Source organism: Pyxicephalus adspersus, chromosome 5 (genome assembly GCF_032062135.1).
Source record: "Pyxicephalus adspersus chromosome 5, UCB_Pads_2.0, whole genome shotgun sequence".
NCBI classification, from domain to species: Eukaryota; Metazoa; Chordata; class Amphibia; order Anura; family Pyxicephalidae; genus Pyxicephalus; species Pyxicephalus adspersus.
In genome coordinates this window covers 101,510,423-101,536,146 of record NC_092862.1, presented here as the reverse complement: position 1 = coordinate 101,536,146, position 25,724 = coordinate 101,510,423, and the positions used below count along the sequence as shown (strand labels likewise).

The 25,724-nt window shown below is 34.8% G+C and overlaps 1 protein-coding gene across 3 annotated transcripts; it reads left to right on the top strand.

The window, feature by feature from the left end:
• Positions 1-8,222: 8,222 nt before the first annotated feature.
• CCK (cholecystokinin) lies at positions 8,223-23,908 on the top strand. Of its 3 annotated transcripts, none has more exons than XM_072412289.1 (3): positions 8,223-8,307; positions 10,617-10,871; positions 22,494-23,908. In XM_072412289.1, exons 2-3 carry the CDS (start codon positions 10,619-10,621, stop codon positions 22,628-22,630), a joined length of 390 nt encoding a protein of 129 aa, XP_072268390.1. In that variant the 5' UTR covers positions 8,223-8,307; positions 10,617-10,618; the 3' UTR covers positions 22,631-23,908. The 3 variants fall into 3 exon arrangements, with proteins under 3 accessions (XP_072268390.1, XP_072268388.1, XP_072268389.1); XM_072412287.1 differs by having other exon boundaries at positions 22,491-23,908; XM_072412288.1 differs by lacking the exon at positions 8,223-8,307 and adding an exon at positions 8,316-8,403 and having other exon boundaries at positions 22,491-23,908.
• Positions 23,909-25,724: the final 1,816 nt, after the last annotated feature.

Genomic DNA, 25,724 nt, shown 5'->3' with positions numbered 1-25,724 from the left:
TCCCGGGAAAACTTTCCTCAGCCAATCAGAGAGCACTAGAGGTTTTGAATGGGGAAACTTGTAACCCATTTAACCTCTAGTGCAGGGGATCGCGCACTGAGCTGATCAATAGATGCAGCCGGCGCTGCTTTGTTGAAAAAAATGTATTTTTTGTTTTTTAATTCGAGCTTGATCAGCAAATTTAAACTGGCCATTCTCGCTTACAATTTTGGTAAGCGAGAACGGCCAAATTCGCTGCGAGATTGAGTTTTAAAAACCCGCTCGCTCATCCCTAGTAAGTGACTACAAAGAAAAAAAACAAAGTAATGGACAAAATATCTATTTTATGGAACAAATGTGTTTTCAAGTGTACTATACCTCATTTCCTTTCATCTTTGAATTCGGCCAGTGGGAGGGTAAATCCTGTGTGGCCATGTGGCACCCACAGTAGGAAGAACAATATATGCCAGACCACCTTCCCCAGCATTCCTTCATTACAATAGAAGATATATTTTAAAGCTCTCCAGGGCTGGAGAAGATACACTGTCATCAGTGAAGCTGGGTGATCCAGCAAACTTGGAATGTAATTTTCTATTTGCTAGCAAATGTTTTAAATCCTGGACCCAATCCATTCCAGGTTTGCTGGATCACCCAGCTACACTGATGACAGTGTATCCTCTCCAACCTTGGAGAGCTTTAATAAATCAGGCTCTATGTTTCTACATAAAGGCGGGGTTTAGTAGAAAGAATGGTTCACAGATCATGGTGGTGGTGGTGAGTACATGGTAAGCGATTTGCTTACTGCCATCCATTATAAGTATTTGTAAAATTCAGTCCAAAGGTAAAAATTATAAATTACACTATTTACCATGATTGCTTCAAAAATTTGCCTTGTTTTATTTGTGTCCCGTAGCCCCCATCTTGGAGTGTATCCTCCATGTATTCATTTAATGAATCCACTAGAGATGATGATTGTGATTGGCTCTTCCATGGATTCTACAAGGAATGAAAAATTCAATCTGTAAGGTACACAAGAAATCTAACAAATGACAAAAGCTGTTATTTCCCAACACAATAGGAAATAAGGAAAAATCTCCTCCAACCAGCAGCAATACATAGCTCACAGTGGATCTTACATTTCACATTGTATCCAATTGTAAACATGGTTATCTTTGAGTCCTACTTTAATGTGAATTTCCTAATCAAGTTTAATCGTATACAGTGTTTACAGTAGAAGTTTATTATTTTTTGTTTAAATCTTCTAATTTCAATTTACTTTGACAATTAAAAGTATACACTGAATACAGATTAAAGAAAATGCAGTATGTGTAACTAATACCTACGATACACAAAATCAAAATTGTGCTAATACCTGTTCAGGCCAGATCTGGGAAACCAAATTACTTGAAGTGACAAGATGATAGCTGATATACAAATTTCCTGAGCTACGTGATTTTTCACTGATGGCATATATTTCAGTAACACATCAGTGTCCAGCTCCTTGATACTTCATGTGATGTTCAGCTCTTAAGTAGTTTGATGAATTCTTAGTGATGTAACAAGCTCCCTTTTTGTTTTATTTAAGTAGAAAAAGCTTCAATACACCAAATGATGATCCTTTTCATGGTACTTACTTTGCAAATAACTCTTCATCTCAGTCTACATCGGTAATGGAAAATTAAAATATTAGGAACATACTGTATCTAATTTCAAGTACCCCCAATTATTTGTTAATGAATAGTGCACTAGTAGGAGATCTTTATTTCATCATGGAAATATAAATATCCCAGCAGCAGCCTTTTTACATTCAAGCTTATGAGCCCACTTAGACATACTTACCACATTACTTAGATTCATAATAAAATGGTTTAGAAGCATCTCTATGGAGTTGTTATGGTGGAATCTAACCAGTGTGAAATTAGAGGCAAAAATTAGAACACATAAAGTAGGACTCTTTTGGGTAGAATGGGAACAAGATAACATTTCTGAGGGCTTTTTATTGCTTTCTTACTTTTTACTTTCTCTTTTGGTGAATGCTGCCAACTGAGCCCACCTCCCCTCATTTTAAGGAGATCTCCTTTTATCTTCAAATTAGGTTTTGCTAAAAGAAGTGAGGGACATTTTACTTAAGACAGCAATGAAATCTGACTACCTATACTGTCCCCTGTCTATCCTAGCAAAAAAAAGTTTTGCCTGCCGTTCCAAAATATAAAGTGTCTCCAATATATGAAGTGTCTACACAAATGTGCCCATGGTCAAACATGACATGGGGGTTATTGATGGCAGTAAACCAAAGTAGTCAATTTACCTTTTCTTATCAGAGACCAAACAATAAAGGGCAATTGCCATTGGTTGTTATAAGTTCTTTGGTTTCAGCACCATACAGTAGATAGCACTGTGCATTAAGAAAGCAAACCTGCACAAAAGGAAATATGGAGACTACTGCTTCTGATATGTCAATGACAGTTTCCTCTAGTAGTCAGAAGAAAATGAGTGAAAAGAAAGTTTTACATATATGTTTTAGGTTGGTGACGCACAAACAATTGAAGTTATTAATTTAGCATATCTCCAAGCCAACTTGTATGTACAAAAGCATGGATCTGCAATGTATATTTTTAGTACAGGTTTTATTTATTCAGTAAGGATGTGCTAAACCTATTTCAGTCTTCCATTGAAAATCAACATAGCAAATGTCACTGTTAAGCAAATCAAAGCAAATTAAGATATTTAAAACAAGTTTCAGATTTCTCTAACTTTCTGAAGAAACATTTCTGTTCTTTTAGCATTTTAAACAGCTCATGTCTGTGCAGGTCATTGCAAAGTTAGCAATAGTTAGTCACATTCATCTGGACTTGTTCTTGTAACATTGAAGAGGCTTTCCAAGTTCTATAGCGTAGGAAAAGCCCCAGCATTTGTATCCACACAACACAAACACATTATTCCAATCGCCATGGACTATGGTACATGTTGATTGTCCAAGACCAAGTGGGGTGAAATTTGTTGAACTATTACATCCTTGGTGTCAGAAAGGTTTACCTATGCAGACTTCCTGACACCAAGTATGGGGTTAAGAAATTAGAACAGTAGCTGGTTTATTAAATTTCACATCTCCTGGTCTTACACAACTAACGTCTGCCATGTCACATTCAGTGTGGACTAGATTATTGAGTTTGTGTGGGTATAAACACTGGGGTATTTTCCTACACTGGTAGAATTTAGGGAGTGGATTGTTAAGTTAAAAAACATCCTCAACTTTAGAACAATTCAATATGACAAGCCACCACTAACTGTAAACACTTTTTTATTTGTGTGGTCTCATTGAAGAGAATTTTCTATAACTTCATTTCCAATAGAAAGTAAGAATAAATCTCTCCAAACTGAAGGGGAATCTCCCTGATGGCAATTATCACCAAACCAAGTAATCATTGGAAGATTTCCCCATCTGTTCCTGGTATAATGACAACTGTAAAAATGTGTGTATGATTCTTTTTTTGTGACAATACTCAGCAAGACGGAGAGAACGGATCTCCCCAGCAGGGTACAGACAGTACCGAAAATCTGGCAGAGGTTTTAACACTTCCACACATTTCTAATGTAAAAAAGTCTTGGCTTAAACACACTATGGCAAGGGCACAGTTACTGTTTCTGTAACACAGAATTGCATTTGACCTGAACACAGTGTCAGATAATTTGGAAAGCAAATGTGTTCATGTTGGAAATAGTGAAGTGACGTGGCATCCTCTACAACCAGACATCCACTTTACGCTTGGATTGCCATTTAGCATAAATATTCATGAAAGCAACTTCAGTTAAAAAGATTGGCCAGGCTTCTGTGTCCTCATTGAGCTGTGCTGGCCTGATGACTTAAGCATTATCATTATGATAATGATCTTACATAAATTGGTATAAAAGACACATGGTAATGACATTGCTCTTCCTGATCGATGTGCTGACATGCACATTGATGAGTAGCAAGTGCTGGACTTGGAGAGAGGTGAGATGCAGAGACAGTTCAAATAGATTACACATCAGGAAAGAGGGTGCTTGTTGTGTCAACATTATAGATCTCACAGAGCAGGCTAAATGATAATGTCATGTTTGGAGAAGGGATTTAATCTGCCTCCCAAGGGAATTTTACAGCTAACAATGACTAGGCTTATTGCTGTTATGATCCTGCTGGACAGTGATTAAAGTCAGCCGTGGAAGTACAGAAGTGTATAGATTTTTGTAGCAGCTTAAGCCAGGCAGGTATTTTTGCAGGTTGCTGAAAACAGTTGCAGGAAAAAATATTTTGGCATAGAAGTTAAAAAAAAATTAACAAAAACATGGATAAATATAAAATGCTATATTGTAATTATATTTCCTGGTATAGATATGTTTTACTGATCCATCTCAGATATAGAGTATAATGCTAAAGACATATGTGCCTCCAAAACTAAACTCCATTTAATTTTTTCTTGTACTGACTAAGGGCATCAATCCAGTCCTGAGATTTGGCATGCTGTAAAAGCCCAAATGAACATTTGGCATTTATTTCTGTAATGCAGTCAATAAAAATACACTGGTATACTGTAAACATTTTTTTCAGACACACAAAACAGCATCATGTGCTTCCAGTATGCCCCCAGCACACTGCTCCAATTTATGAGGTTGCTCGGAGAATGTAAGGGTTAGTAATTTGAACAAAGTGCAGAGACGGAGGGGGTGTCAAACCACTTGTCCTCAAGGCCCCTTCTTTATGTGTGATAAGAGAGGTCTGACTCTCCAGTGTGCAGCCTGCACAGGATATTTTTACCTTTGCTTTGACACATTGGGCCTGATTTACTAAAGCTCTCCAAGACTGGAGGAGATACAAGTTCCTCAGTGGACCTGGGTGACCCAGCAAACCTGGAATAGATCTGGTCCAGGATTGAGAGGTTTGGTAACAAATAGCAAATTAATTTTAGGAAATCCATTCCAGATTTGTTTGATCACCCAGCTTCATTGATGAAAACGTATCCTCTCAACCTGGGACAGCTTTATTAAATCAGACCCTTTGTACTTGAAAACAAAAAACATATTTAAAACTGTACATGTATCCTGTATTCATTTTAGCAATAAATGCCAAAGGTGGAGGGTGTATGCACAAACTTGTTTTTGTGTGTGACAGGGGAGTGTTGGAATGGGAAAAGTAGGAAAATACCAAGAAAAATTAAAACAGCTTGAATGACAAGTAATTGTGACAATTCAGAGACCGGAGAGAGATAATATTACTATAATTATATTATACAACCAGATAAACCATTGCTGTACAAAACTATGTGCTGATTTTTTGTAATGAAACAAACTCCAATTAAAGTATGTCTTTAAGCAAAACCTTTTCTTCAGTTTTGGAGTGAGAATGCGTTAGAACTGCCCTTTAAAAGCACCAACCAATGGGAATGCCGTTTACTAATACCAGATGTATACATTAGTATCTATCCGGTGATAACTTAAGTTAACATAGCAGCTGCCTATTTTAAACAGGTAAAGGTCCCACAGTTTTTAAAAGTTGGCCAAGTTCAAAAGACAATATTGTTTTATTAAAAGCTACATAGTTTAAAGGATTAAAAACAACTTTAAAAATTACATTACCATGATAACATTTATACAGGTTGCAAACAAAAGACAGCATTTTTAGACAACATCCATACCAACTGTGAAGTGTGGTGTAGTATAAATATGATTTCAGCCAAATTCCTCATTTGAATATTAATGAGACGTACTGGAGGTGATTTCTGCTAACTAGAGCCTAGGATATTTCATTTTTCACAGTACACCATCATTACCATTAGATACTAATAGTAAAGTTGTTTGAAAATGATATATTTTGTGTGTTTTATTCTGTTTTAATATATTACTTTTGTCTGTATGAAAAATCTAGTGTTTGCTTGCTTAATTGTGTTGAGTGAGTTAACACATTCCATGGAGTGTACTAAATTGTTCTTACGACTGTATGTCGTGTATTTGGAGTTCTCATTTAATTTGACCTGAGGCTACAAAATAGAAATCAGTAAGATTGCTTATATGTGTAAGAGGTGAAAGGGTTATTATTATTACGAAAGGAAAAAGGTTATAGCATTTTATTTAGCTTGGATTGCCTGACCTAAACAGTTTCATTTATTCAAACTGTCACCAAGAGAAAGATATTGTCCAATAATGATAATTATTTCCATTGGGACATAGCTGAGAGATATTCTGCTTAGCCCCTAGAATTTAGGTAACAAGGAAACATAACAAGTATAGTTTGAATCTATTTTTTTCTTTTAAGGCTGTACAGTAGTGTAGTTGACTTTTTTAGCATTCCTTTGTTCTGCTTGCATTACCTTCTATAATGAATAATTCTCTCACACTACATATAGCTCCTACCTTGAATAATCACATTTGAACACTACATATTTTATCATATTACACTTTTGCTCTTGGACACTTATCATTGAATAATAAATCATCATAGGATGCAGAGGATCTAAAATAACTGGAGCTAAAAAGTAAAGAAGAAGCAAAGCCATCAGAATTGAATCATTGGAAAAAACAGCATGACTAGTTGCTTTGCGCAAACTTTTGTCCTTATCATAATTGTCCCCGTCTTTTTAATCAGTCCTGACTTTTTACATTAGACAAACATAGAGCCATGCTGTAGATATGAAGAGATACTACAGATAGAAGAATAAACAGACAGATAGGGAGGTGGCAGGTAGATCATGAACTGATACAAAATATAAGTAAAGATAAGTAGAGGTAGTAGAGTAGACACCTCAGATGCTAAACGTAAGGGGTGCACAACAACAGTGACAACAGTGACTTTTTCAATGCTGCAAAGCAAACACTTGAGAAGTTGTGGTGGTCAGCCACCAAGTATAATAGATAAGACAGGTATTGTATATAAAAGAAGAACAAATACTGAGGACAAGTACTGTATATAGAAGGACAGAAGCTGAGGACAGGTGCTGCAGATAAGGCAGGTATTGTAGACAGAAGGACAGATACTGAGGATTTATACTCTATATGGAGGACAAGTGATGAGGACCAGTTCTGCAGATTGGAGGATAGATACAAGTAATATAGACAGGACATGTACTGTATATAGGAGGACCAATACTGAGGACAACTAGTATATAAAGAAGGACAGATACAGAGGATACAGAGGTAATGTATATAGGAAGACTGAGGACAAGATCTGCAAAAAGGACAGGTACTGTAGACAGGAGGACAGATACTGAGGACTGGTACTCTATATAGGGGACAGGTGATAAGTATTGTTGATAGAAGGATTGATATGGAGGACAATTGCTATAGGCAGGGCAAGTACTGTATAAAGGACAGATACAAAACACAAATACATAGAAAGGACATATAATGTATATAGGAGGACAAATACTGAGGACACCTTCTGCAAAAAGGACAGGTACTGCAGACAGGACGAACAAATACTTTGGTCTAGTATTTTATATAGAAAGACAAGTGATGGGGACAAGTTCTGTAGATAGGACAGATACTGAGGATTGGTAGTACAGGAGGGCAGGTAATGAGGACCAGTTCTGTTGATAGTCAGGTCCTGCAGATGAGGGCTGATGGACATTTGGGCATTGCTTTAAATGGTGAAAACCACTTATGAAATGTCAGAAGGACAGAAAATACAGATTTATCAGAAGAGACGTCTGAGAAGATCCTGTTGGTTGATAATAAGAGGTGCTAATGATTAACAGAGAGGTAGATAGGGTAGAGTAGTAAATAGGCATATACATATGTAAGTATAGATGTAAGTAGACCTATAGTGAAGGATTTCTATATAAATATAGTACAACTATTTTTCAGATACTGGACACCTCATGATATAAACTCAGTAGATCTGAAGAGCTAAATATATTTGTAATTCTTTATAACATGAACACATTTTTGTACTGAGTCCATTCTTGTTAGTAAATGGGACACCATGGGAGAAGACATGAGAGTCCTGAATGATCCCCCATCCAGCATATGTGATACTAAGCAGTCACTTAGTATAGGGAATAAAAAAGATAATGAGAAGTGACATCTCAGTGCAGGTAAATGCAGGATGATGTAAAATTCACAGATAATAAATAAAGTACTAGCTGTGGACTGAGTTTCATCTGAAGTGAAATTAATTGCTTATGACCTGATGCCATCCAGTTGAACATGTGGTGATCCCTGCTTTGCGTCAGCTTGTGCAAACAGATGACAGTGAGGAGCAGTATATAAGAGGCAGGCTGGGCAGAGGAGCACAGTACCTCCTGAGCACTGCTCCCTCCTGCCTGCCTCTGGGAAACAAGAAGATCCTGCCTAAAGGTAAGCACCATCTCCTCTGCTCACTTTACTCCTAACTCCTTCCATCCAGATACCTCCATTCTGCTGATAGACAAGCCAGGCTGCACACTGCTACAGGTAAAGTCCACACTCTCTGCCTGCATGCACTGTACAAGGCACAGATCTGCTCCTATACATGGGACAGGGATGACAGATCAGGATTCTTTACAGGCAACAAATTGTCATTGCTTCTCCTTGATGATGAGTACTAACACCATGCAGCTTATTAACACTTTCTGTAAGCAGAGTCTGCTCCATTTCCATGCTATGTGTATGATTTAAGTTAGCTTTACATGTGAAGTTTACCATCCTGATTGTGGCTCACTTGCTTTTCTTAGTTACAAAGGTTCTGTATAAAAATGTGAGGAAGGTTGGGGACCTCTGAAACACATTGCTGTGCTAAAACAAGGAGGAAAGAAAAGAATAGCAAAAGTTGCTGCTTATTTAAAGCACTTGCCTTTTATTTAATGCAAAAAATTAAACAAAATTCTTTATTTTATTAGTTATTCTTTATGTCAGTTCTAATTTATTAGGGATTCAAGGAGGTACAATAATGCACACCAGATAAAACTAAAAAGAACAAAAGTACACCAATCAATTTTCTTCAGTTCTACTGAATCAGTCTCCAAAGGGTTTCAGTATTTAGAATATGACAGATTCTAGTATACATTTGTTTTGTTTGCATCATTTTATTGCCAGAAATGCTGATTTTAAGCACCAAATGATGGAGAAATAATTTCAGTTTAATGTGACAGCATTTTTTGTTAGCTGGAATGCACTGAAGAACTACACACATGTAACATTGTAACCTGAACGATTTCAGGTGAAAGCTTGATCTATACAGAAAGTAACATAATTTCAGAAAGTAACTAAGCTTTTTTATGATATTATGGAAAGAAAGTTAAATTGAGGTCAATGTGAAATAAACCATTAACCATTATGTGGGAAACAAACCATTAACCCTCCTGCAGACAATATACCAATGTAATATTGTTCCCCTGTTATAGCAATCAATTGTAAAGAAAATAGCTAAGGGACATATGGTTTGCAGAAAAATTTATCAATGTGATGATGTTATATTTTTAAAAGTATGGGTGCAAAAGCAGCTTTTAGATGGAAATAACATGGTCCAGTTGTTTATTGCAACCAAGTTACCTGGTGCAGATAAAACATTATTGGTTCATATGGACAGATAATGCACCTTTGTGTGGCTTTCCTAGTTTTAGTTTTTGCAAATTTAGGTTACTGTAATTCTTATATATTGATAAGCCAAATTTCAAATGCAATGGAAAACTATACCATGCATTAAAATGTTACTAAATAATGTTTTCCAACTATAGTTCTCATCACCTCATTAACATATTAATCAATGCTTTCCATTTTCAATGGTGATGTTGCATTTTAAATATTGATAGCCAGGAAATTTTTAAAAGTACTCTTACTTACAAGTGGGTGTAAATAAATTTACACCTAAAACCAGTAAATGTTGTATAAACTTCACAGTTCAAATGTTCACTCTAATGTATAACCTGATTTCAGAAAATTGGAAGATCATTTTTGGAATATTGGAATATATTGGAACCTTTTTTTAATCATTTGAGAAAGGACAATTTGACACTGAAATGTCATGAATATTGATAGACTAATCCCATATTTAATAAACCCTAATCAATCATATGTTTGTAAGACTTTTGAGAGGTACACTCATAAAGATACATGTTCTTTTTGTTAATTTGCATTATTTTTGTATCTGTCTAGCTATCTTTTTAATCATTCATCCATTTAGGCATTTAGACACCTCTCCCTATACTTACAACATCTATCCATCCATCCAGTCCTTCTATTTTTACATGCGGCTAATTCAATTTGTAAGCAGCATAGTATTTTTATTTTGCTTACTAACATACTTACAGCAGATTTAAAAGTCTTAGTATAAGTTATTAAAAAAAAAAATATATATATACATATATATATAAACATTTGTGATCTATGGTAGATTACTGTGAATTTCTAAATAACCCTTTTAACATATTGCATGCTTCTATCCCTAATGTCCTGGAATTTTATTGTCATCATTTAATTAGGTTTGTTATGATCCTAATACAATTGTTCTTTGGTGTAGCGTATGCTTCCAGAGTCTTTTATAATGCATATTTAATGTGATTTAATAAATATTTCCAAGGGAATAGCAATGTTAAAATTTAATCATGTCAATATCTAGGTAATTATTTTGTGCAATTATGTTGATGACTAAACCAAGTAATATGAAATGTATTTTACATCCCCTTTAGCTATGTACAGTGGAATATGCATCTGTTTACTACTTGCTGTGCTCTCTGCAAGTTCTACGGGACAGCACACAGTGGGCTCTATGAATGAAGACCCTGGGGCCATTGAAATAGAACAGCAGAATATACTACAGCACCCACGACATATCCGTGCCTCCTCTTCAGGCCAGTTAAAGCCCCTCCAGCGCATTGATGGAAATGGTGACCAAAAAGCCATTTTTGGAGCAATGTTGGCTAAATATCTGCAGACCAGGAAAGGTAAGATGAGTCTTTTTGAGTTATTTTTCATAGATTACAAAATGCAAGTTTTTTATTCAGTGGTCCAAACAAGGATAAAATCACCAAATCAGTCCAATGATGTACCAATTTTTCCATATTATCCAGTAATTACAAACAAAAGCAATACAAAAAAACTACCTACGTAGTTATATAACTAAAATGCTTTAGAAAATGACAAAAAACAAAAAAGGCATCTACCTTAATTTTTTTTAGAAGTTTTGCATCCGTCTAAATGTTTTATTAGAAGATGAGTGTATATTTGAGTGGAGTGCCTAGATATGAGGTGAGTGGGATTAATGGTATACCAGTAGATACACAACTTTGTTTTTTCCTCCTTTCTTTGACAGTGACATGACAGTATACATGACCACATTCCGAACAAACTGTCCACGTGCAGGGTAATTTTGTCTTAAATAATCCAAACTAAATATACTAGCTAGTCACCATTTAGGTTGGTAAATCATACTCCATAAATATTTTTGAGTTCCTAACAACTATTCACATATGCAATATGAACATATTTCATATCAAATAGACTATAAACCTTAATGTGTGGTGACACCAGTGGACAGTGCAACCAGCTGGCCAGACTAAGGCAGCTCATTTATTTACACTCTGCACAAATACTGTGCAACAGTCATTTTTATTAAACTGGAATATATTACATTAGTTAAATATTGACCTATTTAGGGTTTTCTTTTCATAGTACTTTCCCTGGCATAAAATGGTGTGTTCCAGACTCAAAGCAGAAAAAAATATTTCCTTGTTGGCAACATTAATATTTTTGTTTTGACGTCCCAAACGTCCCTTGTAATGTGAAGGTCGCTGGATAATTTTTGCAGTTATATAACACTCAAAAAAATATACAGACATTGTTTTCTGCTAATAAATAAAGCACATTTTATGCATGTGCCTGGCCAGCAAAAATATATAGCTTTATGACAAGCAAGGAACCCATTAAAACTTAGCTCTAAGGTTGGCATTTTAGATAAAATGATTAGCATATTGTACAAGTAAACAAAAAATGAACTCTCCCCTATACTGTAATTTTAACGACTGCTTTTTTCACGCTATGTAGCTGAACTGCACGGATGCATAAAGACTCTGCTATGACCTATCCTGTTAGGAGCTTCCCTCATTACCATATAACCTTATGTTCATGTTGTTTTATTATTGGTCTTTGTTTTTAGTGGTTTTCATCACTTTCATTACACTGTCCGCATGTAAGTGCACACCTCTACTTGTGTACTTCATTTTGAAGGGTGAATCCACCTTAAAGCAATAGTTTAGTTTTAAACAGAGCTTGGGGGGTAGTCAGTTCACAGATTCATTTATGCTTTGAATAATTCACCTACGAGGTTTTCCTGCCAACATTCCTGACTTTTTTCATGTCCAACTGGCCAAATGGAGACCAGGATCCATTTTCAATACAGTTTCAATTGATACTCCAGTTTGCCATTTCAGGGATACTGTATGCACTTTTATTAGTACTTTATTGAAGCGTGTTACCCACACTACACTGACAATGTCTACTATGTTTAATGGATGATCCTCTGCAGCAGTTTCGTTACTCAAATTGTATAACCAAGACTGTACCTTTAACCTCAGTGGTGGCTTCTGATCTATCCTAGAGTTCTAGCGTTGTCTCCAGGGGGAAGGGATATGTATTTATGATAGATTCCAAAAGATTTGTGTCACTTGGGTTTCTCAACAACTGGTCATCACTTTTACATTAACCTTAAGGGAAGCCTGACTTAGGCCCAACTTGAATTCTGCTACCCCCTTTTGCTCAGGGCATATCTACGGAATGACGCCTCTCGGAATATGCTGTATTTCCTTGATCACAATATTATTATCACAAAAATATTTTTCTAAAAGCTAACACAAGAATTTGGTTTTAGGGCAGCATGTTGGCTAAAGAAGCACTAGTCAACCTGGCAATATATTACAAGAGGAAGGAAAGGTGTATGGACATTCAATGTTACTCTGTCAACCAGCATTTGTTGCATTCCAGAAATGTCAGTATTAATAATATCTCTAGTTTTTGATTCCTTTAAAGAATTCTGCTGGAAACCCAGCCACTTAAATGGAGAAATGTGTTTCATTCTTTGCTATAACACATAATTATGGCTGCAAATCTACATATTCTAGCCCAATTAAAATCTTTAAAAGTCACTGCTGAAATCATTCGCTATGATTAGCACCTAAATACATTTCCAGGATATTTGAGAATATTGTTCTTTAATAATAATTGCAATCTTTGGGGCATTTATATTAGGAGTGGCAAAATCAGTAATGCTTAAATAGAAAAAGCTGGTAAAATAAAATCTGAAATCATTTTGCAGAATTACCTTGTTCAGTCCATAATCCATTTTTCTTTTTATTAAAGTTACTTTTTATTAAAATTTTACAGTAGCACTGTTGGGAAAATTTTATTTACACATTAACTGTTTTCATCTGTCTGATTACTACAAGCTTAACACTCCAGTGGAAATGAAGCCTTAAAACAGACCCCAACCTAATAGTCTGTAAATATAATCTCAAAACCTTTTTGTTTTTTTTATTTTTAAATATCCAGTTTTCATTTAAAAATATATACCAAAAAGGTTCTTGTTTAGGGCATTAGAATTATAATTTCTGTGCTCCTGCACTTTTACTTTGTCACATGTACCCAATCGAGACTACAAGTGATCATGGTAACAAACATTGTGCTTGTCTTGTTCACTGCGGTTACTATAAGAAAATTGGTTCTAAACAATGGTGAGTAGTTGATGTTGGGGCAAGTTCTTGTAGACATGAAGAAGCTGAAAGTAGCCATAGGAGATCATAAGCACTGAGATATGGAGGAGGATGAAAAAGGTGAAAACAATTTAATTCATGGAAAATGGCAATTATTTAGGATACAAAGTTCTTTTGCGAGCTAATTGTCATCTAGTTAGGGTTTAGATCTACTTTAAAATTAACCTTTAAAGGCACTAGACTCATGATCCTTTCTTTGCTGTCTAGGATGTCACTGACCTGCAGACATAGGGCTAAATGGAAAATTATTATAGACCAGGATTAGAATAAAAGAAATAAATACTTCTCACTTGCTGATGAATCCCATATTTTCAACTTCATATGTTCACTTTAAACCTTAACCTCCACTAACAACATTGTTTCCAAATGCATCCCTGAGTATTCTTGCCCATTTAGTTACTTCTTTTGAATTTTGGTGTGCAGACATAAAAAGTAATGAACATACAAGAAAGATATCAGAAGGAGACTGATTATTCATTTATTGTGAATGTCCTTGGGTAAAGCAAGTCATTAAAATAAAATGAGGTTTAGTAGAAGTTACAGTGTTCATTGTTAATTCATGCTCGATTTCTTAGTGGGAGAAGTCATCAGAGGAGAAGTGGTGAGGATGAAGACGATATTGCATACTGATATTGTCTTTTTTTATTTTAAGAGTGTTTCACAGTGAAAATGTATAAATTAGCAGAAACAAGTAGCTGTGATATTGCAAAAAATCCTGAAAAATTATCACCTCCCTAACTAGTATTTGTTTAAAGGTACTGCTTTTTATTAAAGTCAAATATTCTTTCAAGAAACCATAAATGCTTTCAGCAGTATTTGACATTAATTACAAGAATGTTTCCTCTCCTAATCAGCTCATTTTTCATGGCTACAAATACATTTCTTATTAAAATATATTATTTTAAAGATTTATGCGTTCCAAACTTAAAAATTCAGAAAAGTAATTGTGAAAGACTTACTATAATAACTCACCATGGTTGGTTTTGCAATATAGTTCAATACTAATATTAACTATAAGACTGACAAAAATAGTATCAATAGATAACATTAAATACTCAGCAAACTTGTGTAGAAGATTTTCAACAATGCAAGTTTTCCGTTCATGCAGAAATCCAGCTTTTAACTAAAAGGTCAATCATTTATGATTGATGTATTGTATTTCATTGAAAATATTATTTTTCGATTGCCTATAATCTAATTATCAGCCTAATGTTCTTTCAACAGATCCACATATTAGTCTGCAAAGAATACATACATTACAAAGAACACATTTAGAAAACCTAAACGACTATCGCACACAAGTGTCTAAATTTTGTATACACTTAAATATTTTAAAGCTTTTAATAGAGGGGATTAGGTTTAGATCCCGATAAGATTTTGGCTGTTGTGTCAGGGGGATTAACATTTACTTCCTGATTAGTTGTCATCAATTCAGAAAGTGAGGTTAATTCTAAAATTAGCCAGTTACTAGATATATTTTAATTGTACAGAAATGCACTGCATGTATCTTGGTTTTATATATTCTGTATACCATATACTGAAAGTGAACGGCAATACATATGAATTTCATTTACCCCTTTTCCTTCAGAGGTCATTGAGGCATAGCTGCCCTAACCACAAAATAAGCAATATTGATTTGCATCAGCAAATTAAAAACAACTTTTTAAAAAAAATTGCCTACCTAAACATTTTTTTGCAATATAGATGTCTTTTGATACACTAGTACATTATTTACACTGTTTAAATAAATACATTTCTCTTGGATTTATTATGAGCTGACAAATAGTATAATGTATTTTTTACCAGTATTGCACTGTGACAGATGCATTCTGCTGGCTGCAGCTGTCACTGTGCCTATTTCTGTGAGACACAGTGACAAGTAAGGCAGTTTATAAATGAGTAGGTGTGTTTGTAAACACATCTATGTGATCACCATGATTGGCTGTCATGACGTTTGTTATAATAACAAAGTACACACAGCTTCACACTTTTTATTGCAAATAAAAGCATAGGTTAATGTCCTCTTGTCAACTTAAGATGGAACATAAATCTACAGATTATGGGTATTCAGGTGTTATTCTATATAGAATAGGCACAGTAAATGGGCTGTTGCAGAGAACACCTAAATGATATGTCCATCTGAACTCCCTTCTCTATTTACAAACATTTCTCTTCACTGAGCGTAATAAACATTTCATGTATTGGCATCTAGGTTTTCTGTATAAATAGACTAGCCCTAAAGAGAATTTGTCACTATACCTTTCTAATTTGACGCCCACCGTATATGCTTGAATATAAACTGATCTGAATATAAACTGGGGGAACCCACTTTTACCTAAAAAAAGCAGGAAAACATGTTTATTTAGGTTTAAATCCAGGGCACACAGTTCTCTAAGGCTGAGAAGGATATAATATTATCATAGAAGCTGGCTGATTCAGCAAACCTGAAATGGATCTGGTCCAGGGTTGAAAACATTTGCTAACTGATAGCAAATGACTTTTAGAAAATCCGTTCCAGTTTTGCTGGATCACCCACCTTAACTGGTACACTGAAAGTGTATCTTCTCCAGCCTTGGATAGCTTTATTAAATCTGCCGTTATTTATCTTTTTTGCCCCTTTTTGCAGGTGAAAGTATTTGTACTTTTGAGTTAGTTATTATGTGTTTCTTGCTCTTAAATAATTTTTTGAGCGTTACAGTTGGCCACCAGTAGATGAAACTGTCCCATCAAGTAAAGTGTGTAACAAACTCAAAATGTATTGTTTGTCAAGAGTTTCTTGAGGACATGAGTATTGGAACACTATATATGTATGTTGTATATGTATGTATGTTCTGTACACATATCTTTTGTCATTCTGTTTAAATGGACAATGGCTGGGACATATATATGTATATAGAAACTATACATAACCCTACATTTCCTGCAATCCCATGGCAAAAAGAAGTAAAAATATGAGATGTATAACACCAACTGAATTATTTTGACCCCATTTATCATATTTACTTCTTTGGAACTTTAAGACTTAAAAGGAACAATTTATTTACAGATCGCCTCCTTATAGATATGAAAGTTAATTGACATAGATCAGTATCCTTGTAGCACTGCCTTGAGAACTTATGACTTCCATGTAGAATGGTTTTTGTTGACTATTTGAAGTTAATAAGAAATCCTCATCAACAGAAATAATTTATTGCCAGATGTGTAGGAACGTTAACTGTTTGTCCACTATATTAGTTCACTTGTTGACACAAACAGAAGACAGCTTTTCGGGATAGCATAATGGTGGGTTTGTTATGATGTGGCGTTTCTCTGCTGCTTTTAGGCCTTTAGATCCAGCAAATTAGGAACAGGTGTTTCAGATTAGGTACCAATGGTTGGAACCTGTCTAAAGAATATGGAGGTGGAACTTTATTTAAATCTCAGATACATAGGTGTTTTTTTTTTTTTTTTTTATTCGTGTGTTCGGTGTCCTCATGCAAGGATCAAAGTTTTCTTATAGGCTATAGATGCCTATAAACCTGGCAAGGGATTCCCTGAATTTAAATAAAACCAGTAATTTCATCAATAAGTGGTATAAATGTTAATTTGTTTAGCACTGGTCTGCCCAGCAAACTCAGCCCAAAAATTAGGTTTGATACCAAAAGAAGTCTAAAAGAGAAAAACCAACATTTTTGAAGATCCTCAATGAGTGCATCTAACTTCAGAAAGAAATTATACAAATTATACGTGCATAGACAAAGGTATGAAGGAGGAAGAGCCTTAGAAAGAAGATTCTGGATGCCTATGAGTCTGGCAAGAGATTTGCCAGATAAAAAAAAATGTCTTAAAGCATTCTGTCCACTACAAGTGGTGTAGATTTGATTACGCCGCCAACGACTCTTACAACAGACAACAACAGCTGTCTGAAAAGAACAAATGATTAGGACTACAGTTTTCCATCAATAATATAGGCAAAGACCAGGCCTTCTGGAATGTCCTGTGGACTAGTTATTCAAATTGTTTGGCCATTGTAACAGTATAAACATATTTGGCACAAACTGAAGACAGCATTTCAGGAGAACCTCATACCAACAATAAAGCATGGTGGTAGAATGTTGTGGTTCCAGGTTGCTTTGTTGTTTTGGGACCTGCACAACTTGCAGTATTGAGTTGACCATACATTTTGCATCATATTGAAATGTGCTTACTTGATAAACACATGAGGCCATCTGCCTAATAGTTGTATTTAAAGGTGAAATGCATGTAAGCACATTAACAGATCCACCAAGGGGTAGCACAAGAAGAAGAATTGAAGGGTTAAAGATTGGCCTAGTCAAAGCCCCTCCTGGAATCCAGGGACTTGTCCAGGGACTTCAACGGATGGTAAGAGAAGTAATTAAATATATATTTATATAGTATATGCCAGTAATTGGTGGACAGTTATGCAAAATGCTTGCAAGTAATCATTTTTGTTAAATGTAGCTATAGTGTTATTTAAATATGTTTAAACAAATCAACAATTTCCATGGGTGGACTTATATGTTCACATGGACGTAACGACTGAGCATCATACTACAAGTAACTGGGGTTAGATGTATGGCCTGTTTTCTTTCAAGTTTATGTTAGGAAAATGGGCTAGCATGTATTAAATCTGCAACACACGATGTACAATTGGAAGCGTAATAGTTTTAAATATAACGTGTAACTTAAATATAATGTGCTTCTTATTTGTATATTATATGTTTTTAATTTCTATTTACCCTTGTTCTGTAAATATGAAATATTACATAGCAAGATTTAATATTTACCATTTTGCAGCAAGCAGGTGGCACATGTTTGGTACTCCAAGGATTTCTAATAGTTGGTGTATTTCTGAATTGTAACTACATAAATTATCATGAGATCTAGATCTCTTAGTAGACAGCCCAGTATGTACTGCACACAACTGTCCATGCAATCATTCATTATCATTGTTTGTAATATAAAGATTTTTAAACAAAATGATGTTATCAGATATCTGCTTTTGCGTATCAAGTTGCCTTTATTACCCCTACACATTCATCATACTGATCATCCGGTTAAAAATTCCCAATCTTTTAGGAAAGTTTGAGCTAACTGGAATAATGTACAAATCAGTCATTAAATCATCAATATAATTGTTTGAATATTATAAAACTTTACCATTTTTTAGCTGCAGTAATAGTCCAAATTAAACATATTTGTAGCATTGATTACCATATATGAATCATATTAAAGTTATGAGCTAAATAGAAAGTTGAATGACTTGATGAGTAGTTGGTTAGTTATCACACAAGGTGTAATACCTGCCTATAAATGTAAATATAGAAAAATGCAATATAGCATGGTTAAATTAAGCGGTAAAATGAGAAAAAATGTTAACTGAACAGTTTTGTGAATTTGAGAATTTTTCAGAACAGATCCTGAATTGATTTTATCCAGAAATTTCAGCAGATGATAATGCTGGATTAACAGCAGGCATATGCAGCAAAAACATATTTTATTTATACATGTCAAATTCATTTAGGATTCTCAAGTTTAGCATTGCCTTAATCAGGAGAGACAAGGTGATGTATACAGCTGCCAGAAAAGCAACAGCTTTATTGTTGTATGCCAGTACAGTGCAGATTGGTTCGCTGTTCTTCCCTTTGCTTAATATCACATTTGCATTCTCCCAAACAATATGGTCTATCATAAACATGTGGAATTTTATAACACTGTAGAATACAAGTATTAAATCTGCCAAAAAATGATAGGCAAGTCACCAGGGAGACTGAGTTTACTTGAACATGCAAATAAGATACACAGACCAGATAATAAACTTACAGTTTCCTAGTCTTTATCAATGCAAATCAAAGTTTACCATTTTTATTTAATTATTTTGGGGTCATATTAATTTTACTTATTGATATTTCTATGACTTTCAAAGCCTGTTCCTGCGAATAATACAGCCTCATAGCTTTTCATTGCCAGTGTTAATTTTAGGATGGTACCCAAAAAAATGGACCACCCACTCAGTGCTTGTCAGGCTATAATCATCTGACATGTGTACATAGCCTTACTATCAGTATACAGGTAGTCCCTGGGTTAAAGACGTCCGACATATGGACGCCTGCTAGATACGAACGGGGCTTCCCAGCTTGCTGGGTGAAGAAAGGAGGCTTGAAGGGGGGAGTTTGCATGACTTGCAGAAGAAATCTTTTGCTAAACACAGCTGAGGTTGTGGGTAATCTTAGGGGGGTGAGCTCTTTCTGCAACATCTTGTAAATCTTTAATGACCAAGACAAACTTTGCAGTTGCTTTTTTGTGCATATAAAAGCACAGCTTGCTCCAGAAATTATGAATGTCTAGGCTCCATAAAGTTTTTTTTTTTTTGCTTTGTTTGTAATTAACTCACAGTGATGATTTTATACATTAACTGATACCATGCTGCCTAAAAATATCTTAAAAAAAAAAAAACTGTCCTAATTGCATTTATTATTATAAATTACCTGTTCCGACTTACAAACAAATTCAACTTAAGAACAAACCTACAGTCCCTATCTCTTATGTAACCTGATGACTACCTGTAGTCTGTATTACCGCAGTGGTGTAGAATAAAGCCAAATGGGGTCCCAGATAACTTCAAGTAAGGGAGTAGACCTCAGTGAGGATGTCTTTATGTATAAGAACTGGGGCATCACACCCACACATTTAATGGAGAGAGTTCTGTGTGGAATGAAGAAAAAAGAACATATGAGCGCACAATACCTACCAATTTCAGCCGGTAGAAAGAAGTGTATCATTTGTGCCAGTTGATTTGTTAAAATAGACCTGAATGATTTCTGAATGGTCCAGAATGGTACTATGAGTTACTACTATGTTAAAGCTAGAACATTGATCCTGTCTCCCTGCTTCTCACACAGCTCATAGTTTTTGGTTTGACTATTTATTTTCTACATGATTGCTTGATATGTAAGTTTCAATCATCACTATAAAGTTATTTATCAATGTTCTATATTTTCTTTCCTAATTAAGGTGGTTCATCATACAAATATAATGTGTTCCCTTAATTTTTTTTTTTTTTACTAAATTCAGCCCTGTGGTTAATTTGAGAGCGATATGCCTGCTCTAGGGTATTGGTAAGCCTGTCCCATGGTTGAAGGGACACAAGAGTGTGGGCCCCATTTATGTTCATACTCTCCCTTTTATTGCCAGCAGGAAATTTAAGATCCACTCAAACCTAAAGTACAAAGTCAAATTCTGATTGCTAGCTTCTTTAGCAACCAACTCCTTGGACAACTTTTTGTTTGGGGAGAAGCAGCTTTTTATATTCTATTATATTCTAACTAACCTATACAATGTTGATGTCTACTAGTCAGCGTGTGGATACATGTCTTGGGATATTACCAAAATAATACCTAAAAGATAGTTTGTTTTTATTTCATTAAAGAATTTTTGTGGCTTGTATATTTCTTTTTGTAGGAATGAGTAAGGGTAACTATAGTACCCCTGTACCTGTCCCCCTAGGAAGAAGCAGATATATGGTCACCCTCCATGAGGAAAAAAGTATAGATTCCGGTACCTTGCTAGGTAGCTCTCTAGTGTCCTGGTATAGTACAGTAAAGGCAGCCATGTGCTTGTTTATGTCCTTTTCTGACCAACGAATCTGTATGGCTGATGAGAATATTCGGGGAACCCCTACATTGGGTTTTTATTGTACAGAAACAACATACAGTTTTAAGACATCCACCAGGCTTGCCTTTCTTAAGATTTGGGTATTTTTTAATGCTGCCCTAGTAGCTGCATGAACAAATCCTCCATCTGCTTTACATGCGGCTTTTCCATTGGTGTCCCCCATGTGGATGACCCCAATGATAATGCCCAGCACCTCATTGGCTGCCATGGCCTTCAGGGGGGTTCACTATGTTTGGATTCAGCAAGCTTCAAGACTTAGGTAAATCATTATAAAACATGCCAAAGGAATCTTCTGGGAAAAATCCATCCTACATTTACATCACTATTCTTGCTGTCAGAAGAAAACTTCCTTGAAAAATGTTAACATTTAGGGTTACATTGTACAATAGCAAAGCAAAACTTGTGAAGGTAAATACATTTAATAAATGCAAGAAAAACTTTATCTTTACTAGCAATTTACAGGTCGTAGACCCCAAGTCTTTTGCATAAAATATAATTTGCTGTTGACAGCTAAAAAATTACAACCTGTAAATTGCAAGGTTTTAACCTGAATTCATAAATGTTTAATTGAATCCAATTAGATAAATATGTGAATTGAGCATGGAAGTTGTATAACTCTTATGAAATAATTTTATAAATAGACCATAAATATTTATGAATATAGGGTTGTAACAAATCAAAGTCAATCATGAGGTTTATTTACTTTTTTTTACATTATAAAGAGTTTTGTAAGCTCTAAAGAAGATGATTTGCATTTAAAATGTGTGCAGAACCCTCCTAATGGTTAGTGCACATGAAGGACATATAGCATAATAGGGGGCATTTCTGGTGCACTTAACAATAATATTAAAGCAATGTGTCGTGATGGCTATGTGTGTGTGGAGCCAGGTATGGAGGTGGAGAGATCTCTACAATATTTATAGTGATTTGAAATGCTATTGGTGATTTTAGCCTCTAGTTTTTCACAATACCTAAAAAATTTACCCAGAAGGTAAATGTATTGATCATTTTAAGGTTAGCACTGGAAGAGACTATGCCAGACATTTTTTGTTTTTTTAACACAATTGGACAATGTTTTTATTATTGAATATGGATTGACTGCTTTTTTTTTTTTTTTTGTTATAGCAGGGTCTTCTACTGGACGGTATGCCGTTCTGCCAAACAGACCCATCATTGATCCCACTCACCGGATAAATGACAGAGATTACATGGGCTGGATGGATTTTGGTCGTCGTAGTGCTGAAGAATATGAATACTCTTCATAAAACACCCTCATGTTTAAAGCAGGCTCCATCTGTACAGATGAAATAAATTAATTTGTTGTCTTTACAAATTAGTGTTTTAAACATATATTTATTATGTACTTGTTGTAAATTTGTTTGAAAAACTAAACAATGAAATACACATATGCAGAATTTTCCAGAAAACATCATCTTAATTCTTTTTTTTCAGTGTTTCTTTCACGTTCTTATCATGATAATAATATGCCATATTAAAAAATATTTCCTTTAACATCTTTTGTCAATCCAAGTTGCTGGGTATTACACATAAACTGTAAATGGAAACCTTCCCATGTTCTATTAAATAATATTATAAAAGTCTTAAAACCCCTAATGAGATTTCCATAACGAGGTACAATGCAGTAGCAAGGTTACTGATTCAACTCCTGCCTAAAAATTATGGCCAACCAAAGCCACCAACAGCAGACTACAAATATTCCAGCAGTCTTCAGATGTAAAATAAGTCTTAGATCATCGTATAGAATACACTTTTTTTAAACCCCAACTCCAGCCTCCCTCCCTCGACATGCTTTATCTACTTCTGAATTTTCAAGTTATTTTCACAGGACCTGAACATGGTATTGTTAACTGTATTGCAGTCCCAAATTTACGAATGCATGTGTTTTCTGTAGATCAAAAACATAGTTAAGTTGGAAATACAGTTGAACAGTGCAGGTCATTCTCCTTATATCCCCATTAAATGAAGCTGCTTTTTTAATTTATGCTAATGAATACATTATGCTAAATAATTATGTCAAATTGACAAAAAAATGTGCAGTGTTACAATAATTTATTAAAGGGGTTTCCAATTTACTGGAAAAACAGGTGGTAGTGAGAGCAGTTTCAACAAAAAAACTTTGATATGATCAAATTAGACATTTTCAATTAGATTCTTACCTGCTTATACACTAGGAAGCCACCTTAGGATATAAACTGCAATCAGGTATTTGTAATATGTCAGTTCAGTAACTCAGAGTCATGGAGTATTTGCTTTATTGTTGCCCATTGGATCCATTATTACCTACACAATCAATACACTAATTGGCCGCTTCCACTATCGGAAACTAATTAATGACTCGTAAAATCATGCTACCCGACTTATTCAGCAAAAAAAGACAAGTATTGACATACACATTGCAGTAAGCAATAACAAGCCATTGGATGTCAGATGTAATAGATGTTCCTTGTTAAAGGTTTTTTTTTTTCACTGTGCACATCATAAGTCTTTGTTCTGGTTACATGGTAAAAAAGAAAAAAAAATTTACTGGAGTGCGTTAAATTTAACCAGAAGGTACGACGTCAGTACACTAAAAAGTGATGTTTTAGTTAGTTAATTTCATGACCCATTGGAAGTTTTAGGCGCTGTCACCTACATTTCAATGTCGATTTAGGAATTAAAACACACAAAAAAGAAAATATCCAGCCTATTATATCATACATACCTTGGAGGGACCGCTAGGTAATTTAGGCCAATAAATGTTTTGCGTGTACAAATATGTATTTAAAAGGCTTCACTTTTAGGGGTCCGTTTATAAAGAAGAGAATCTGATATTCACTGAAACATTCCCTGGTGGAGAATCAATTACTATTATTGAAACACATGAAGATTCTGCATGAGAGAATCCAACATCCAACATATGTCCAAAGTAGTTCTGACTTAGGAACAAGAAAATTTGCCAATGACAGTTCATTCCAGCTATGAATATTGCATTTTTGTGTAGCCTATTTTGATGAGCTTTACCACATTGCATTGAAACAAAGGTAGGTGTGATGTTCTGCCAGACCGTCTGCAATGGTAATTTTTTAAATTTATAGGATAAATAAATGACACCAGATTCAGAAAGTAAGAGTGATGACACATTTCCCACCACTCCCCTTCTTTGTATGCATTACTAAGGAATTTAGGTTCCCATGACACAGTGGTAAGGTCAGCAGCACCACCTGGAATGTGAGTTTTTTTACCTAATTTTTTTTTAAGTTAAAGGAAGCTCACAAAGCAGAGGACTTTCCATTTGTGGAAAAAAATACTAAAAAATACTACAATGTTTTATAACATTGCAAAGCCAATCCACAGTGCAGAGTAATGTGTACTCTGCTATAAATAAGCCCTCAAAGTTTACAGTTCAGGCTTATTTTTTTTTAATGAGAATAGAATGTTGGCAGCCTGCCCGGATCTAATGTTAACAACCAGAAGGTGCTACAAAACTGCTAACAGTAGAACAACAAAAAGTACCCAACTTTACAAAGTTGGCTTTGTCTCTATTACACATCCTTATAAATAAATCCTATTGTGCTACCCTCCTAGGCACAAATCATTTTACCTGTACCATCTCATATCTTTAAATAGCATTTAAAATATATTTGTTTGTTGCTCCAAATCTATATTAAAAAAAAACAATAAAACAAAATAATTAAAAAATATATTTTGTTCCCCTCTTCTTCAGAAGTCTTGGGTCAATTTTAAAGGGCTGTACATTTACGTTTACGTTTAAAGTTTAGGTTTGGGGGCCCCCTCTTGCCCTCGCTAATTGTAGTATAGTATGAATGGTCAGATTTTATCAGATATAGAAAAACTTCTTTCTAAACAATTTAGAATGGACAATCCAGGTAAGAAAGCCCCAAGATAGGCTTTAATATAAATGGCCTTCCTGAGAGTATATAGGAAATGTATCAATTGTCCCTTTTTTATTTTTCAGATAATGTATCAGTATATTTACAATTAGAAATGCTTTTAAGCAAGCATTAGAAGCTTTGTCTACAATAATCTGGACAAAAAAAAAAAAACAACAATGTTCTGTTACCTGAATATGATTTGAATACCATATAAATCTGTAATAAAACTGAGATATATGAGTTATACTGCCATATTAGCAACTATGCTGTCACCAGAATTGTATGTGCCCATCATAATGCAGCTTTAATTCATCCGGTATGATTTATCCAGTGTCATTTCCTTGAAAACCATCTCTGCCCACATTTGCCTTTGTATCCATCGGTAGGATTCATCTACTGTGACAAAAGCTGAAGACTTTGTCACGAAATTTGACAGACAGCATATGAATCTCCACGGAAATAAAGT